At 47.4% G+C, this 17,936-nt stretch overlaps 1 protein-coding gene across 5 annotated transcripts; it reads left to right on the forward strand.

The window, feature by feature from the left end:
* NF2 (neurofibromin 2) lies at positions 1–17,013 on the forward strand. 5 transcript variants are annotated; one of them, XM_042441705.1, is made up of 18 exons: positions 1–93; positions 999–1,408; positions 3,431–3,556; positions 3,786–3,908; positions 4,540–4,623; positions 7,813–7,881; positions 7,980–8,062; positions 8,200–8,275; positions 8,501–8,635; positions 9,027–9,101; positions 9,350–9,463; positions 9,721–9,843; positions 10,052–10,269; positions 10,608–10,713; positions 10,894–11,036; positions 11,331–11,493; positions 13,527–13,576; positions 16,791–17,013. In XM_042441705.1, exons 2-18 carry the CDS (start codon positions 1,295–1,297, stop codon positions 16,792–16,794), a joined length of 1,806 nt encoding a protein of 601 aa, XP_042297639.1. In that variant the 5' UTR covers positions 1–93; positions 999–1,294; the 3' UTR covers positions 16,795–17,013. The 5 variants fall into 5 exon arrangements, with proteins under 5 accessions (XP_042297639.1, XP_042297634.1, XP_042297638.1 ...); XM_042441700.1 differs by lacking the exon at positions 13,527–13,576; XM_042441704.1 differs by lacking the exon at positions 13,527–13,576 and having other exon boundaries at positions 10,897–11,036.
* The last annotated feature ends 923 nt before the right edge of the window (positions 17,014–17,936 follow it).

Here is a 17,936-nt window from a genome sequence, read left to right on the forward strand (position 1 = left end):
TGGAGGCTCCGCCTTTTTAGTGGGCGTGGCCTAGCTTCGTCCAATGGGAGCCGGGCGTGGCCAGGAGTGGCAGCTGAGGCTTCGGTGGCCGAGGTTGGTAAGGGCCAGCTATTCCTTCCCGGGGGGGGCGGGGGGAGCGTAGAACGTTGGCCTTCCCGGCTGTTCCCTTTTCCCTCCCTCCGCTCCGCCTGTTCCCTCCCCCTCCCTCCGCTGCTCCCCTTTATCCCGCCCTTTTTTCCCGCCCTTTTTTTGTGGTTTTAGGACCCCAAAAGTTTTAATTAACGTTAATTAACTCCCGTTTTCTCCCTCACAACACCGGGGACCTCTTCCCCTTGGCCGTTCTGCTCCCATCTCAAAAACAAAACGTTAAAAAAGCATTAAAAAGCATTAAAAAACCATTAAAAACGCACTAGTTTTGCCTCCCCTGAGGTAAAATTTCCCGCCCCTCCCCCTCTAGGTTGAACTTTTGGGCTCATTATAATAATTATTATTATTATTGCCATTTTTTCTTTGACTTCTTTTGGAACATTATTATTATTATTCTATTCTAACAAAACTGAGATAATTTATTATTATTATTATATTCTAACAAACCTAAAAGAATATATTATTATTATTATTATTATTATTATACCAAACCTGAGAGAATATGTTATTATTATCATTATATTCTAACAAACCTAATATATTAATATATTATTATTATTATTATTCTAACAAACCTGAGAGAATATATTATTATTATTCTATTGTAATAAACCTGAGAATATATTATTATTATTATTATTATTATTATTATTATTTTCCTTCTAATAAATCTGAGAGAATATGTTATTATTATTATTGCTATTATTATTATTATTATTATCCTCCTAACAAACCTGAGGATTATTATTATTATTATTCTCCTATTCCTTCTAACAAACTGACACAATATATTATTATTATTATTATTATTTTATATTAAATATTTTTTAAAATGGCTTCTTTTTTCATAGGACGCACCGTAGAAGATTTCGAAAAAACGCGGTGGCGCTGTTATTTGGGAAAAGTTTTAGTGAAGTATGCGTAGGTTCCATATTGGCTTTTAATTTTGGACTCCATTTTAATTTCGGACAACGTCGCGCCTTCCAATCCATGGCGAAGGACCAAACGGCGGTCAAGACCTTCTTCGCCTGTTGGTCAGGACGATCTCAATGGGTTTCGTAGACTGTCCGATTTGGCGCGTTTCCCTGGAGTAGGACGACAGTTTGGTGCATCTTCCACGCGAGGGTTGCTCGGCATACGCCTCGCCATGGCGGGCGCCATCGCGTCGCGGATGAGCTTCAGCTCGCTGAAGAGGAAGCAGCCCAAAACCTTCACTGTCCGGATCATCACAATGGACGCCGAGATGGAGTTCAACTGTGAGGTAATGGCCGTGGCGGTAATGGAGGCCTGCAGCGCTAAAATGGCTTCCTTAGCCTTCGCTAAAGATGCAGCACAACCCAAATCCGAAATGCTTAGGACCAGAATCGTCTTCCTGGCTCCATCGCAGCTCCTGTTTTAAACAAGGTTGGCTGGTTTAAACCATGGTTTAAATCATGGTTTAAACCCAGGTTGGTTTGAACCTGGGGTTCCCAAACCTCTGTCCTCCAAGTTTTTGGGACTCCAGTTCCCAGAATCCTCTGGCCGACAGCCATGAATTCTGGGAGCTGAAGTCCAAAACGTCAGGAGGATCAAAGTTTGGGAGCCATTGACTTTTGTGGATTTGATTATTCCCCGATTTGGATTAATATGTCCTCTCTAGGAATCTCTAGGTCCTCCAGCGCAACTCTATGGTCTACTTTAACTAAAAGGGGCACTGAAAGACCTAGAGATTCCTAGAGAGGACACTCTGCTAGGCCTTTGTAGCTCCTCCAGCACAACTCTATGGTCAATGTCCTTTTTTCTTTCTTCCTTCCATTCCTTCCTTTCTTCCCTTTTTGATTGCTTCCTTACTTCTTCCCTCCCTCTCTTCTCTTTACCATCTCTCTTTTCCTTCCTTCCTTCCTTCCTTCCTTCTTTCTTCCCTCCCTGCCTTCCTTCCTTTTCCCCCTTCCTTCCTTTTTATACCTTCCTTCCTTCCTTCCTTCCTTCCTTCCTTCCTTCCTTCTTGTTTCCCTCCCTACCTTCTTCTTTTCCTTCCTTTTTCTGCTTCTTTCCTGTCTTCCTACCTTCCTTCCTTCTTCCCTCCCTTCATTTTTCTTCCTTCTTTCTTCCTTCCCTTCCTTCCTTTTTCCTTCTTTCCTTCCTTCTTCCCCTTCTTTCCTCTCTTGCTTTCTTCCCTTCCTAGCTTCCTTTCTTCTTCCCTCCCTTCTTCCCTCCCTTCATTTTTCTTTCTTCCTTCCCTTCCTTTCCTTTTTCTTCTTTCCTTCTTTCTTCCCCTTCTTTCCTGTCTTGCTTCCTTCCCTCCCTAGCTTCCTTTCTTCTTCCCTCCCTCCCTCCCTCCCTCCTTTCCTTCCTCCTTCCTTCATTCTTCCCTTCCTTCCTTCCTTCCCTTCCTTCCTTCCTTCCTTCCTTCCTTCCTTCCTTCCTTCCCTTTTTGCTTCCTTCCTTCCTTCTTCCCTTTCGTCAACATCATTTCAACTGACTAACATTGAACCTCAACCTGAAGTATATTGAATATTCTGGGTACTGTATGTTGAAATATATACGGGAGACCAGGGTTCGAATCCCTTTTGCTCAGCGAAGGAAGCTCTGCAAGAACCGCAACGGTGGCAATATCTTTTTTTGCCAAACCGTTTCCTGCCGTGCGAAAAAAAGAAAGAGGAGAGAAGCCGTTTCCTGAGCGCAGCGTTGGAAAACATTTGGAGGAATCCGTCGGAGGCTCCTTACATAATATCCCTGCAGATCAATTTGCAGTCTGCAGACGCAATGGGTTTGGACTCCGGAGAAGGAGGAAGGACTCCGCCGCGTCTTTTGTAGTCTGTAATGCGCAGCTGGACTTTGGAAACACATGCTTGAATGTGCATTTGGGGATGAAAGTAACCTAGAGATTTCTGCCATGCAGGAATACATTGAACACGAGAGTCAGAAAGTACTACTAAGGGCCCTATAGTCCAACGCTCCTTCTGCCATGCAGGAATACATAGGACACTAGAGTCGGAAGGGACTACTAAGGGCCATAGAGTCCAACCCTCCTTCTGCCATGCAGGAATACATAGGATCCTAGAGTCGGAAGGGACTACTAAGGGCCATATAGTCCAACCCTCCTCCTGCCATGCAGGAATACATAGGACCCTAGAGTCAGAAGGGGCTACTAGGGGCCATATAGTCCAACTCTCCTTCTGCCATGCAGGAATACATAGGATCCTAGAGTCGGAAGGTGCTACTAAGGGCCATATAGTCCATCCCTCCTTCTGCCATGCAGGAATACAGAGGATCCTAATGGTCATTCCTCCGCTTGCTGCAGGTGAAGTGGAAAGGGAAGGACCTCTTTGACCTGGTTTGCCGGACGCTGGGCCTCCGCGAAACCTGGTTCTTCGGACTCCAGTACATGATCAAGGACACGATGGCCTGGCTCAAGATGGACAAGAAGGTAAGGATGGCGTTTTTGTCTAGCTAAGCAGATAGGAACTTGGACGACGCCTGGATGGGAGCCTTCCTTGATTGTTTTGGGAACAAAGTGGGCATCTGGGGCAATCTTATGATGCTCCTCCGCTTGAAAACCCTCCATTCTTGGCATCAGGAACCCTAAGAAGCAGCGTCAGAAGGGGCAGTGCTGGCGCCGTTTGGCACGGTCAAGCGGCAGTCTGGTTTCTTTGCAGGTCCTGGACCACGACGTCCCGAAGGAGGAACCGGTCACTTTTCACTTCCTGGCCAAGTTTTACCCAGAGAACGCGGAAGAAGAGTTGGTCCAAGAGATTACGCAACACTTGTTCTTCCTTCAGGTACATACTTTAGGTACATACTTCACACAGACATACTACTGGTACATACTACAGGTACATATTTTGGTTACTTTATGTATACACTTGTCCCTCTATATCTGCTAGGGTTAGGGGCATGAGACCCCCATGAATAACAAAATCCCTAAGAGAGAGCACCTCTCTAGGAATCTCTAGGTCTTAGACCCTTAGTAGTCCCTTCCGACTCTAGGTTCCTATGTATTCCTCCGTGGCAGAAGGAGGCTTGGACTCTATGGCCCTTAGTGGTCCCTTCCGATTCTAGGATCCTATGTATTCTTGCATGGCAGAAGGAGGGTTGGACTACATGGCCCTTAGTAGTCCCTTCTGACTCTAGGATCCTATGTATTCCTGCATGGCAGAAGGAGGGTTGGACTATAGTACGCTTAGTAGTCCCTTCCGTCTTTGGTCAGGGATTGTTGGGAATTGCTGTCTGGAAGCATCTGGAAGGCATCTGGAAAGCTGTCCGTCTTAAGCCTCGTGGCATTAATTACTGCAATTAAAATTAATTAAGGCAGGCAGCGGCTGTCGGAGCGAACGGCGGCCATCTGCTGAGGCTGCCATTGTTAGCGGGTTTTACATCTTCCTGGTTGTTGTTCCCTTTCTTATTTTCCAGGTCAAGAAGCAGATCTTGGATGAGAAGATCTATTGTCCTCCAGAGGCGTCCGTCCTCCTCGCTTCCTACGCAGTGCAAGCCAAGGTAAGGACAGGAGCTAGGGATGTCTAGGCCCTCCATTGCAACTCTATGGTCAACGTCCAACAGACGCTGACCATAGAGTTGTGCCGGAGGAGCTACAAAGGCCTAGTAGAGCAATGGAGGACGGGCTTTCCATCAATGGGACTATCTTCACCTTCTCCTCAACTCCAGAGGTAGGGCTAGGAGTAAGTCTGGTGTACGTCTTAGTTACTCATTCATACCCACCATTTGCAACCCCCTTTGTCCCCGGAAAGCCTCTTGCGTCACTCCGCCTCCGTTCTGGCAAACAAACAAACAAACAAAGAGACCAAATTAGGGACGTAAATATTGATCGACGCTTTATTTTTAACGAGCGGTGAGTCATGCGCCTCCTTTTTTCTCCGAATGGCGTGTAATTTAGGAGCATCTCCGCCAAGTGTTTACACAGAAGAAGGAGGTATTGTGTTGAAAGTACACAACACACACACACACACCTTGCCATTACTTTGCGTGTGTGTCACGCTCCTGCGGTCTGTACATTGTCTGTACATGGCGCGCTCTTCTGTGCAAGCCGTAAGGTTACGCGAGGCGCCGTCCTCTGTCTCCTTGTCTCCTTTTGTCGTCCGGCCATATGGCGATGCGACGACGCTGTCCCTCTCGCCCTTGAGAGACGGGAGGCACGGTGGGTCAATCAATCTGCTTTCCAGCCGGCGCCAAGCCACCTGCGCACTGTGTGCTCAATGTGAAAAGCGCACCTTCCCTTCTTGGCGAAGGCCCAGGAAGCCCAGCGCAAAGGAGAGGAATAGGACCCAGTGGAGCCATGGGTGCAAAGTACAGGGAAAGAGATCCCATGTTCTTCGTTCTGAAGAAGAGAAGGTTAAGATGTGCTACCTCTGTTTCAGTGTTTGGAGGGAGGCCATTTTGAGGAGGGAGCGAACTTTTTTCCTGCTGCTACAGAGAATGGGACCTAATGGAGCCATGGGTGCAAAGTACAGGGAAAGAGATCGCATGTTCTTTGTTCTGAAGAAGAGAAGGTTAAGATGTGATAGCTCTGTTTAAGTGTTTGGAGGGAGGCCATTTTGAGGAGGGAGTGAGCTTTTTTCCTGCTGCTGCAGAGAATAACGGAGCAATGGATTCACATGAGAGGGAAAGAGATCCAGGGTCTGGAAACCATGAAGCCCTATGAGGAGAGGCTTAGTATGTTCAGCCTGGAGAAGAGACGGTTAAGAGGCTATATGAGAGCCCTGTTTAAATACTTGAAGGGAGGCCATTTTGAGGGGGCAGCAAGCTTTGTTTTCTTCTGCTCCAGAGAATAAGTCACAATGGAGCCATGGGTGCAAAGTACAAGGAAAGAGATCCCATGTTCTCCACTCTTCCCAGATGAAGAAGAGAAGGTTAAGATATGATAGCCCTGTTTACTTGAAGGGAGGCCATTTTGAGGAGGGAGCGAGCTTTTTTCCTGCTGCTCCAGAGAACAGGACCCAATGGAGCAGTGGAGGCAAAGTACAGGGAAAGAGACTGCGGTTTCTTCATCCTTCCCAGATGAAGAGGAGCAGGTTAAGAGACGATATGATAGAGCCCTGTTTAAGTGTTTGAAAGGAGGCCATTTTGAGGAGGGAGCGAGCTTTTTTCCTGCTGCTCCAGAGAATAGGACCCAATGGAGCACCCCACCGGTCGCTTGTTCTCGGGACGAAGAAGAAGAAGAGGAGCTTCCCCACAGCGATGGACACTCGTTTGCCGACCGGTCTTAACAATATAAAGATTTATAGGTCAGCGGGGACATTGCGTCTCCTCCCGCGCAACATTTAATCAAAACCTCCCCACGTCGCTCCTCAGACCTTTTTGTCGCCCTGTTGTACGCTGCGCACCGCAGGTAGCGCTCTCGCCCGGGATGATTAATCCCCCCCCAATAAAACTAGGCTTCCTGTCAGTTGAAGGGTATTGGTGCATTACAGACGCCATTAAGGTAAAGAGCGCTTTTGGCTGCCATTCAGGTTTCTGTCTGAAGCGTCCGTGGCTCCGCGTCTCAATTGTGCTTTGCAAGGAAAGTAGGGAAGTGCGCCAAGTGTGAGGGGTCTGGCGCAGTCATCATTTTGTGCCCTCTGCGTAAACCGAGGGGTTATTTTCAGGCTAAGTTTACTGGGGTTAGCGGCACAGGACCCCCGTGGAAGTGGGAAAAACACCAAAACCTCTCTAGGAATCTCTAGGTCCTCCAGCACAACTCTGTGGTCAACATCTGCCATGCATTGACCATAGAGTTGCAATGGAGGAGCTAGAAAGGCATAGTGGAGTGTTCTCTCTAGGAATCTAGGTCCTCCAGCGCAACTCTATGATCAACATCTAGACACGGACTATAGAAGTGTTCTCTCGGAATCTCTAGGTCCTCCAGCGCAACTCTATGGTCAATGTCTTCTAGACACTGACTAGAGAAGTGTCCTCTCTAGGAATCTCAAGGTCCTCCAGCACAACCTCCTGTTGTGGCCTGTGTGCTGCGCCCATAACCCTTGTTGGGACCTATGGAAATGACGCGCAGTGTCCAACACGACCGCCTGCAGAGTTCAACCATGTCGACAGGACGCCAAGAAGAAGGAATCTGTGAAGACGTCTTCAACTAATAATGACTCTTACAAGTCTTCACTCTAAACGAGGGCTTTAATCTTCCTTTGCAGTATTTACAACATAGCTATACACAGTGTATTGGACATCCGTCTCTAATACACACTATTTACACCAATCAACAATAACACAACCTCTGAGGCAGCCACATTAACACACAACCATCTCACTGCCTCTCAGTAACAGACACAGCCTACTCATAGGCACCAACTGTCTCTGTAACAGACACAGCCCACTCTCAGGCACCAACTGTCTCTCTCTCCCTCAGTGACAGTTGAGAACTGACAGCTGACAGTTGCATCGATATTCCGATGATGCCCTGTTTGAATGCTGATACATTAGCTGCCACTGGAGCTGTAAATTATCTGCACAACAGCTCCCCCTGGTGGCCATACCAATGTCATTTCCTGACACCTCCGGTGGACCTTGATCATAGAGTCATGTTGGAGGACCAAGAAATTCCTAGAGAGGACATATTCGTCAAATATATCAGTGATCCAATCCACATACAAAACAAGGGAGACCGTATTGACCCCGCCCCCTTGGTTTCGCAAAAACGTCGCGACGCGAAGCCACAAATCCCTTTTCTCTTCACAGTACGGCGATTACGACCCTGGCGTCCACAAGCGCGGCTTCCTGGCGCAAGAGGAGCTCCTTCCGAAAAGGGTAGGAACCGCACCCGCTTGCTTTTCAGTGGATTTGGGGACCGACACCAAAACAAAACCACGAACTAAAATGGCGCCTCTTGCGCCGGTCTCTTCCAGGTGATCAACCTATACCAGATGACCCCCGAAATGTGGGAAGAGAGGATCACGGCGTGGTATGGCCAACACCGAGGACGGGCCAGGTGAGTACAGCCGCCATGTCTAGCGACAGCCGCAAATCCCAGGTTTTCCGTAGGACGCTGCCATGGCGGTTATCCGCGACAAACTGTGCCAGTTCTGCCTAGTAAAATGGCGTTCTCCTCCTGGTTTCGTTTTCCAGGGACGAAGCCGAGATGGAGTACCTCAAGATCGCACAGGACCTCGAGATGTACGGCGTCAACTACTTCGCAATTCGGGTAACGTCTCCTCCCTGGGTTTGTGTTGCGCCGTCTGCGGTTGACCAGCTTTGACTACTGGCGCTTTTGATCGATGCGTCCTCTCTAGGAATCTCTTCACGCCAGCGCTTTTGTGTCAGCGCAAATGCGAACGTCGTCCCTCGCCGCGTACGGAGGGATTCTCGTATACGAGAGAGCCGTTCTCTTTCTGCGCATTTACGTTCCTCTTTTCGCTTTTCCCCGTAGAATAAGAAGGGGACGGAGCTGCTGCTGGGAGTGGACGCATTGGGCCTCCATATTTACGACCCTGAAAACAAGCTGACCCCCAAAATCTCCTTCCCGTGGAACGAGATCCGCAACGTCTCCTACAGTGACAAGGAGGTAGGCAGCCTTTGCACCCGAATCGCTAGGTCCCCCAGTGCAACTCTATGGTCAGGGTCCAACAGACACTGACCATAGAGTTGCTCTGGAGGTGCTACAAAGGCCTAGCAGTGTCATCTCTTGGAATCTCTAGGTCTTTCAGTGTGACTTTTAGTTAAAGTTGACCATAGAGTTTCACTGGAGGAGCTACAAAGGCCTAGTGGAGTGTCCTCTCTAGGAATCTCTAGGCCTTTCAGTGGGAGTTTTAGTTAAGGTTGACCATAGAGTTGCTCTGGAGGAGCTACAAAGGCCTAGTAGAGTGTCCTCTCTAGGAATCTCTAGGTCCTCCAGCGCAACTCTATTATTATTGTTATTGTTATTATTTATTGATGACTTCTTCCTTCCTCTACAGTTCACAATAAAGCCTTTGGATAAGAAGATTGACGTCTTCAAGTTCAACTCCTCGAAGCTTCGGGTGAACAAACTGGTATGTGCGAAGGCTTCACTGCGCGGAAATTGCACTATTACACAGCGAAAGACGCTGGTTCACATTTTACCACTATAATTGTTCTGTAACAATTAGGAATATAAATAAATTATGATTATTAAGTACTACAGATTCTGAGATGCCAAGACCTATTTTAGCCTTCTCTGTCACAACAAAGTACTACACAATAATAGTAATAATAATAATAGTAGTAAGAATTGGTATTTGTTTCTCGTCTGTCGCAATAGATACTCCAGCTTTGCATCGGGAACCATGACCTTTTTATGCGGAGGAGGAAAGCGGACTCTTTGGAAGTCCAGCAAATGAAGGCTCAAGCCAGGGAAGAGAAGGCCAGGAAACAGGTGAGGAAAAGGGGTTTTATGGACCTAAATGTCTCCTTTCTTCAAATCCCCTCTGAGACTCGAATCCGCGTCGGATGTTGACCATAGAGTTGCCCTGGAGGACCTAGAGATTCCTAGAGAGGACACTCCACTAGGGCTTTGTGGCTCCTCCAGGGCAACTCTATGGTCAACTTTAACTAAAAGTTGTGCTGGAGGGTGTCGTCGGTCCCTCTTAATGCGATTTTCCCGCCCTCCCTCTCTCTCTCGCGCGTGCACAGATGGAGCGCCAGCGTTTGGCGCGCGAGAAGCAGATGCGTGAAGAGGCCGAGCGAACCAGAGACGAATTGGAGAGGAGGCTGCTCCAGCTGAAAGAAGAGGCGACTATGGCCAACGAAGCCTTGGTAGGTCTCCCTGAGTCGCGTTTGCGGCGGCCAGGTGGCGCAAATGACCCTTGCGGTCACTTCCAACTCTATGATCATTCCCACTGAGTTGCGCTGGAGAACCTAGAGATTCCTAGAGAGGTCTTTTTGTAATTTACGGTTTTCCCATATTGACGGAGGTCTTGGTTCCCTTTATTAATCTTGGCGGCTACAAACCCTTTTTGCGCAGATGCGGTCGGAAGAGACGGCAGACTTGTTGGCCGAAAAGGCACAGATCACGGAGGAGGAGGCCAAGCTCCTGGCGCAGAAAGCCGCCGAAGCCGAGCAGGAGATGCAGCGGATCAAGGCCACCGCCATCCGGACGGAAGAGGAGAAGCGCCTGATGGAGCAGAAGGTTCTGGAAGCGGAGATGCTAGCCCTGAAAATGGCGGAAGAGTCTGAACGGAGGTAAGACCCTAGTTTACTTACTTACTTACCATAGAGTTGCGCTGGAGGAGCTACAAAGGCCTAGCAGAGTGTCCTCTCTAGGAATCTCTAGGCCTTTCAGTGCCACTTTTAGTTAAGGTTGACCATAGAGTTGCACTGGAGGAGCTACAAAGGCCTAGTAGAGTGTCCTCTTAGGAATCTCTACTTCTTTCAGTGCGACTTTTACTTATAGTTGACCATAGAGTTGCGCTGGAGGAGCTACAAAGGCCTAGCAGAGTGTCCTCTCTAGGAATCTCTAGGTCCTCCAGCACCACTTTTAGTTATATTTGACCCCTCTTTTTCACCGGTTTCACACTCAGGGCCAAGGAGGCTGACCAGCTGAAGCAGGACCTGCAGGAAGCACGCAACTCGGAGCGGAGAGCCAAGCAGAAGCTTCTGGAAATCAACAGCAAGTCCTCCTACACAGTAAGTAGGGCCTTTATCCTTCTGGACTACAACTCCCAGCATCCCTTGTCTCTTTCCGCTGCAGATTTTAGCTGCTCTTGCGCCGGGGGACGGCTTTCTCTATGTTTTTTTGTTGCAGATTCGTATAAATGGCTGGCGTAAACTTGCGCAAACGTGGTCAATCTCCGTCTTTGTCGTTAGCAGGCCATGAATTCAAGCGCGGCCGCTCTTTCTGCCGACATGGCGGCCTACAACAGCCTCGGCAGCGGCGGCAGCGAAAGCCTCTCCTTCGACTTCAAGGATACCGACATGAAGAGGTTGTCCATGGAGATCGAGAAAGAGAAGTATGTTGTCCTTTTGGTCACTCTGAGGCGTAGCGGTCATTTAATCCGGTCCAGGCCATTCGCAAGTTAGCAGTCAGTCCAGAGGATAAGAGACCATCTGTAGCCAAAAGCAGCGGTCATTTAACCCAGTCCAGGCCATTCATAAGTCAGTGGTCAGTCCAGAGGATAAGAGACCCATCGACTGAGGGACAGTTATGATCAGATGGTGGTCAGCCAAGCTGAACCGAGGGAGGTTGATACGTGGCAGTCAGCACGGCTAATGACCACCCCTCTTTGGGTCTGCCTCCGTCTCAGGGTGGAATACATGGAGAAGAGCAAAAACCTCCAGGAGCAGCTGAACGAGTTGAAGACGGAAATCGAGGCACTGAAGCTTAAGGAGAGGGAGACCGCCATGGACATCATGCACAGCGACAGCAATGACCGCGGTGGCGCCACCAAGCACAGCACCATCAAGAAGGTACGTCATGCGCCGCCAGGGCCACGGGTCCCAAAATGGAGGGGTCTGCTCATGGGAGGCTGCAATAGAGAATGGTCCTCTCTAGGCACCTGTAGGTCCTCCAGTGCAACTCTATGGTCAAACAGTGACCATAGAGTTACAATGGAGAACCTTACATGCCTACAGATGACTAGCAAACTATCCTCTCTAGGAAACTGTAGGTCCTCCAGCACAACTCTGTGGTCAAACAGTGACCATAGAGTTACACTGGAAAACCTTACATGCCTACAGATGACTAGCAAACTATCCTCTCTAGGAACCTGTAGGTCCTCCAGCACAACTCTGTGGTCAGACAGTGACCATAGAATCATGCTGGAGGACCTACAGATGCCTGGAGAATTGTTCTCTCTAGGCGCCTGCAGCATAAATCTATGGTCAGACAGTGACCATAGAATGACACCAGAAGACCTACAGATGCCTAGCGAACGGTCCTCTCTAGGCACCTGCTGCGCAACTCTATGATCAGTTGTGACCATAGAATCACGCTGGAGGGCCTACAGATGCCTAGCAAACTGTCCTCTCTAGGCAACTGTAGGTCCTCCAGTGCAACTCTATGGTCACAGGGTGACCATAGGATCACTCTGGAGGACCTACAGATGCCTGATGAACTGTTCTCTCTAGGCACCTGCAGCATAACTCTATGGTCAGACAGTGACCATAGGATGACACCAGAGGACCTACAGATGCCTAGCGCACGGTCCTGTAGGTCCTCCAGTGCAACTCTGTGGTCAATGTTCACTAGATCATCCCTGCAGATGTGATGAGCGAACGCTCGCTGCGAATGTTACTAAAATCCCCGCAAGTAGAAACCCAGCGTATCAAGACTCTAAGTGTGGCCCTTTCTCTATGATACTTCCAGTGTTTTTGGCGCAGAAGGGAGTGGTCTCATCAGCGCAGTGAAGCCTTTGCCGCGCAGTCCAATATTTTTCCTACTCTCCATCTCCCTTGAGGTTCCCCTCCGCCGCCGTGGCACAGCTGTCTCGCACTAATTGATATATCATACGTTTCAATGAAAGGCGCGCAAATAGTGGTAGAGGAGCAGCGGAGATAAGCCTCTGCACCAAGAGCCGTTTGTCATGCAAATGAAGCCTTTTTCTGGCATCCCAGCGGCGCAGAAGTATGCGCGGTCGGACCCCATATTGGTCTCGTTAATTTAAATCCCACAAGATACTCGTAGACAAAAGGTTTGGTTCCTCATTATGAAATGCAAGGGAAGCTCTTGGGTTGCATGTTTTGGAAGGCAGAGAGACCTTCTGCCATGCAGGAATACATAGAATAATAAAGATGGAAGGGAACTAAGGGCAATGTATCCAACCTTCCTTCTTCCATGCAGGAATACATAGGATCCTAGAGTTGGAAGGGGCTACTAAGGGCCATAGAGTCCAACCCAATTCTGTCATTCAGTGAATACTAGGATCCTAGAGTCAAAAGGGACTACTAAGGATCAAAAAATCCAACCTCCTTCTGCATGCAGGGATTACATAGGAATCCTAGAGTCAGAAGGGACTACTAAGGGCCATATAGTCCAACCCTCCTTCTTCCATGCAGGGAATACATAGGATCCTAGAGTCGGAAGGGCCTACTAAGGGCCATATAGTCCAACCCTCCTTCTGCCATGCAGGACATACATAGATCCTAGAGTCAGGAAGGGACTACTAAGGCCATATAGTCCAACCCTCCTTCTTCCATGCAGGAATACATAGGATCCTAGAGCAAATGGAAGGGCCTACTAAGGGCCATATAGTCCAACCCTCCTTCTGCCATGCAGGAATACATAGGATCTAGTAAAGGGACTACTAAGGACAATAGAGTCCAACCCTCCTTCTGCCATGCAGGATACATAGGATCCTAGAGTCGGGACTTACTAAGGGCCATATAGTCCAACCCTCCTTCTGCCATGCAGGGAATACATAGGATCCTAGAGTTGGAAGGGACTACTAAGGCTCATAGAGTCCAACCGTCTTTGTCTTTGTTTCTTCTCTCCGCTGGTTTAGCCTCCATCCCAGGGCAGAAGAACCTATCTGCATTTGAGAGCTCCAAGTAGGTTAGTCCGCTTTGCGTGTGGTGATGATGATGGTGGAGGGCAAGGACAAAATGGCCGTCCAGCACTACTAACTAGACCCCCTGCATGAGCTTGACCAGTGACGCTAATGCCAATGCCGCAGCTCTGTCACACTTGTTAAGTAACACAAGCCTTGGAACCATGCGGGAATACACGAATCCTACATTGCTCCTGTTTCCTGTTCTCTGCAGCAGCAGAAAGCAAGCTTACTCCATCCCCAAAATGGCGCCCCTTCGAATATTTTAAACTTCATGTCGCCTCTTCAGTCTCTCTTTTGCTGCTTTCCTCCCCAACTAACCCGCTCTCTTTGCGTCCTCTTGCTTTGTTATTGATGTCAATGGTTTCTTATATCTTATGAGTCTCTGATTCCTGCATGGCAGAAGAATGTTGGACTGGATGGCTCTTGCAGGTCCCTTCTGATTCTAGGATCCTATGTATTCCTGCATGGCAAGGAGGGTTGGACCTTAGTATCCCTTTGACTCTAGTGTCCTATGTATTCGTCCATGGCACAAAGAGGGTTGGACTATAGGTCCTTAGTAGTCCTTCTGACTCTAGTGTCCTATGTATTCCTGCATGGCAGAAGGAGGGTTGGCCTATGGCCCTTTGTAGTCCCTTCGACTCTAGGATCCTATGTATTCCTGCATGGCAGAAGGAGAGTTCTTTGGCAACATCCTGACTCTTTGGTTCCAGACTCAAGGGGATACTCCGGCCTCACCCAAATAGTTTTGACCATCCGTCAAGCGGCTTTGGGGCTTGAGCCGCAAACAAGGCATCCCTGACGGTGCGTCGCTCCACTAGCATCCGTCACGCTTTTGGCGACTGTCTGGCAGTCCCCATTGGGACAATGGCGTTGAGCGCAGGGGCTTACTCAGGCGTGGCGCCGCTTTTATGACGCTCCCTTTAGGATTGGGTTCTGCTGTCTCTCTCGAACTCGAAGCCCCCGGAGGTTTTGGGATGGGAAACATGGCACTTAGATTTAGGGCTGTCTCACTTTGCGACGTGCATCTCCTCCATCCCAGAAGATGGACGTTAAACTGCGCGCTCCTCGCGTTGAAGTGCACAAAAGCGTGTCCGTCAGCAGTGTCTCCAAGGAGGATTCAGTGTTAGTCAAGAAGCCCAGACCCTTTGGTTAGAATTCCTCTGGTCACATGGTCACTCCTTTTGGTCAAAGACCTGTGGTCACTGTGGTCACTCCTCTGGTCACTGTTGACCCTCCTCCTTTTTGGTTGGAAGACCTGGTCAGTGTGGTCACCCTCCTTTTGGTTAGAAGACCTCTGGTCAGTGTGGTCACTCCTCTTTTGGGTTGGAAGACCTGGTCAGTGTGGTCACTCCTTTTGGTTAGAAGACCTCTGGTCACTGTGGTCACTCCTCCTTTTGGGTTGGAAGACCTCTGGTCACTGTGGTCACTCCTCTTTGCGGTTGGGAGACCTCTGGTCACTGTGGTCACTCCTCTTGGGGTTAGGAGACCTCTGGTCACTGTGGTCACTCCTCTTGGGTTGGAAGACCTCGGTCACTATGGTCACCCTCTTTTGGGTTGGAAGACCTCTGGTCACTGTGGCATCCTCTTTTGGGTTAGAAGACCTCTGGTCATATGGTCACTCCTCTTTGGGGTTAGAAGACTCTGGTCACTGTGGTCACTCCTCCTTTTGGGTTGGAAGACCTCTGTTCAGTGTGGTTCACGATCCTCTTTGGGTTGGAAGACCTCTAGTCAATGTGGTCACTCCTCCTTTTGGTTGGAAGACCTCTGGTCAGTGTGGTCACTCCTCTTTTGGGTTAGAAGACCTCTGGTCACTATGGTCACTCCTCTTTGGGTTAGAAGACCTCTGGTCACTGTGGTCACTCCTCCTTTTGGGTTGGAAGACCTCTGGTCAATGTGGTCACTCCTCTTTTGGGTTGGAAGACCTCTGGTCACTGTGGTCACTCCTCCTTTTGGTTGAAGAACTCTGGTCAGTGTGTCACTCCTCCTTTTTGAGAGACCTCTGGTCAGTGTCGTCACTCCTCCTTTTGGTTGGAAGACCTCTGGTCAGTGTGGTCACTCCTCTTTTGGTAGAAGACCTCTGGTCAGTGTGGTCACTCCTCTTTGGGTTGGGAGACCTCTGGTCAGGTGTCACTCCTCTTTGGGGTAGGAAGACCTCTGGTTCACTGTGGTCCACTCTTTGGGGTTGGAAGACTTCGGTCACTGTGGTCACTACTCTTTTGGGTTAAGAGACCTCTGGTCACTATGGTCACTCTTCTTTGGGTTAGGATACCTCTGGTCAGTGTGGCACTCCTTTTGGGTTGGAAAACTCTGGTCAGTGTGGTCACTCCTCCTTTTGTTAGAAGACCTCTGGTCAGTGTGGGTCACTCCTCTTTGGGGTTGGGAGACCTCTGGTCACTGTGGTCACTCCTCTTTTGGGTTAGGAGACCTCTGGTCACTATGGTCACTCCTCTTTGGGTTAGGAGACCTCTGGTCAGTGTGGTCACTCCTCCTTTTGTTAGTAACCTCTGGTCAGTGTGGTCACTCCTCCTTTTGGTTAAGAGACCTCTGGTCACTGTGGTCACTCCTTTTGGGTTAGGAGACCTCTGGTCACTGTGGTCACTCCTCTTTGGGTTAGAAGAACCTCTGGTCATGTGGTCACTCCTCCTTTTGGGTTAGAAGACCTCTGGTCAGTGTGGTCACTCCTCCTTTGGGTTGGAAGACCTGCTGTCATTGTGATCACTCCTTCTTTTTGTTAGAAGACCTCTGGTCAGTGTGGTCACTCCTCCTTATGGGTGGAAGATCTCTAGTCAGTGTGGTCACTCCTCCTTTTGTTTAGGAGACCCGGTCACTGTGGTCACTCCTCTTTGGAAGACCTCTGGTCACTGTGGTCACTCTTACTTTTGGTTGAGAAACCTCTGGTCACTGTGGCACTTCTCTTTGGGTTAGGAGACCTCTGGTCACTGTGATCACTCTTTATTTGGGGTTAGTAGACCTCTGGTCACTCTTCTTTGGGGTTAGTAGACCTGTGGTAACTGTGGTCACTCTTTCTTTGGGGTTAGTACCTCTGGTCACTGTGGTCACTCTTCTTGTGGGTTAGTAGTCCTCTTGTCACTGTGTGGTCACTCTTCTTTGGGGTTAGGAGACCTCTGGTCACTGTAGTCACTCAACTGGGGGACTCGGGGGTCGACTGTCCAGACCACTGATGGTTTCCTCCCCATTTGTTTTCGTTTTCCGCAGCTGACCTTGCAGACACCAAATCCCGGGTGGCCTTTTTCGAGGAACGTAAGGACGCTGGGGCCCGAAAGATGACCGCCTCGTTCCTAAGAACCCGACGACCGCAATGTCACATCCGGAAGAGCCGCGCTGCACGTCTCTTTGAGCAATGGTGGTCCTCCTGTGCAAACGCATTTTTCTCCCATTGTACTGTACCTTTCTTCGGCTGACCTTTTAATATATCTATATATATGAGCCGCAATGTTCGGCCATTGGCACTTTTGGTCCTCCCACTTTGGAAAAATATAGACAGAATATAGTTGTACAGATTGCGTCGCTGTCATTTCCGCCGCAAATGTTCGCCGCAGGATCATAGAGTGGGAGAGAAGGACTTAATACTTATTTCTTAGGGGGTTATCGTATTTAATCCCTTGCAGCTCTTATATAGGAAAGTAAAATTTTTATTAATATTTAGTTAATATTAATATTAATATTTAAATTAACTAACATATTAATAATTAATTTAATTAAATATTAATTAAATCAATTAAATGATTATTTAATTTATTATTTAATTAAGAATAATAATATAAAATAGATAATAATATTATAGACTATTATAATAATACTAATATAATAAATAAGATATAATAATATATAATATAATTTGTTATATATTATAAATTTAATTAAATTTGTTTTATTTTTGGAGTGATCTTATTTTCATTTTGCAAAGCATTTTTATAATATTCTTGATTTATTTTATATGTTTAGTTTAATAATATATATAATATAAAAATAATGTGTCTATTATACAAGTTATAAATTATATATAAATACATAATAATTTTATTTTTAAGATATCTATTTATTTTTATAAATTTATATATTAGATATTTTTTTATATATCATGGTTTATATGATATTTTATACCATATATATATACATATAAATATTTAAAAAATATATTATAATTAATATATATTATACATTTTTATTATATAAAATATTATATATATATAAAATGTAATATAATATATATTATATTATAATATTTTTGATATAATATAAATTTATATAATATAATATATACACACACACACACACACACACACACATATATATATATATTATATAATAAAATAAAAGGTTATCCATCCCTGGGTGATG

Source organism: Sceloporus undulatus, chromosome 10 (genome assembly GCF_019175285.1).
Source record: "Sceloporus undulatus isolate JIND9_A2432 ecotype Alabama chromosome 10, SceUnd_v1.1, whole genome shotgun sequence".
In the NCBI taxonomy this organism is placed as follows: domain Eukaryota; kingdom Metazoa; phylum Chordata; class Lepidosauria; order Squamata; family Phrynosomatidae; genus Sceloporus; species Sceloporus undulatus.

Excerpts from the sequence above, each read along its gene's own strand:
- NF2 (XM_042441700.1), top strand. The coding sequence starts at position 1,295 with ATGGCGGGCGCCATCGCGTCGCGGATGAGCTTCAGCTCGCTGAAGAGG. Across the intron at positions 8,063-8,199 it reads CAACACCGAGGACGGGCCAG|GGACGAAGCCGAGATGGAGT; the intron begins GTGAGTACAGCC and ends TTCGTTTTCCAG. Across the intron at positions 9,102-9,349 it reads AGCTTCGGGTGAACAAACTG|ATACTCCAGCTTTGCATCGG; the intron begins GTATGTGCGAAG and ends CTGTCGCAATAG.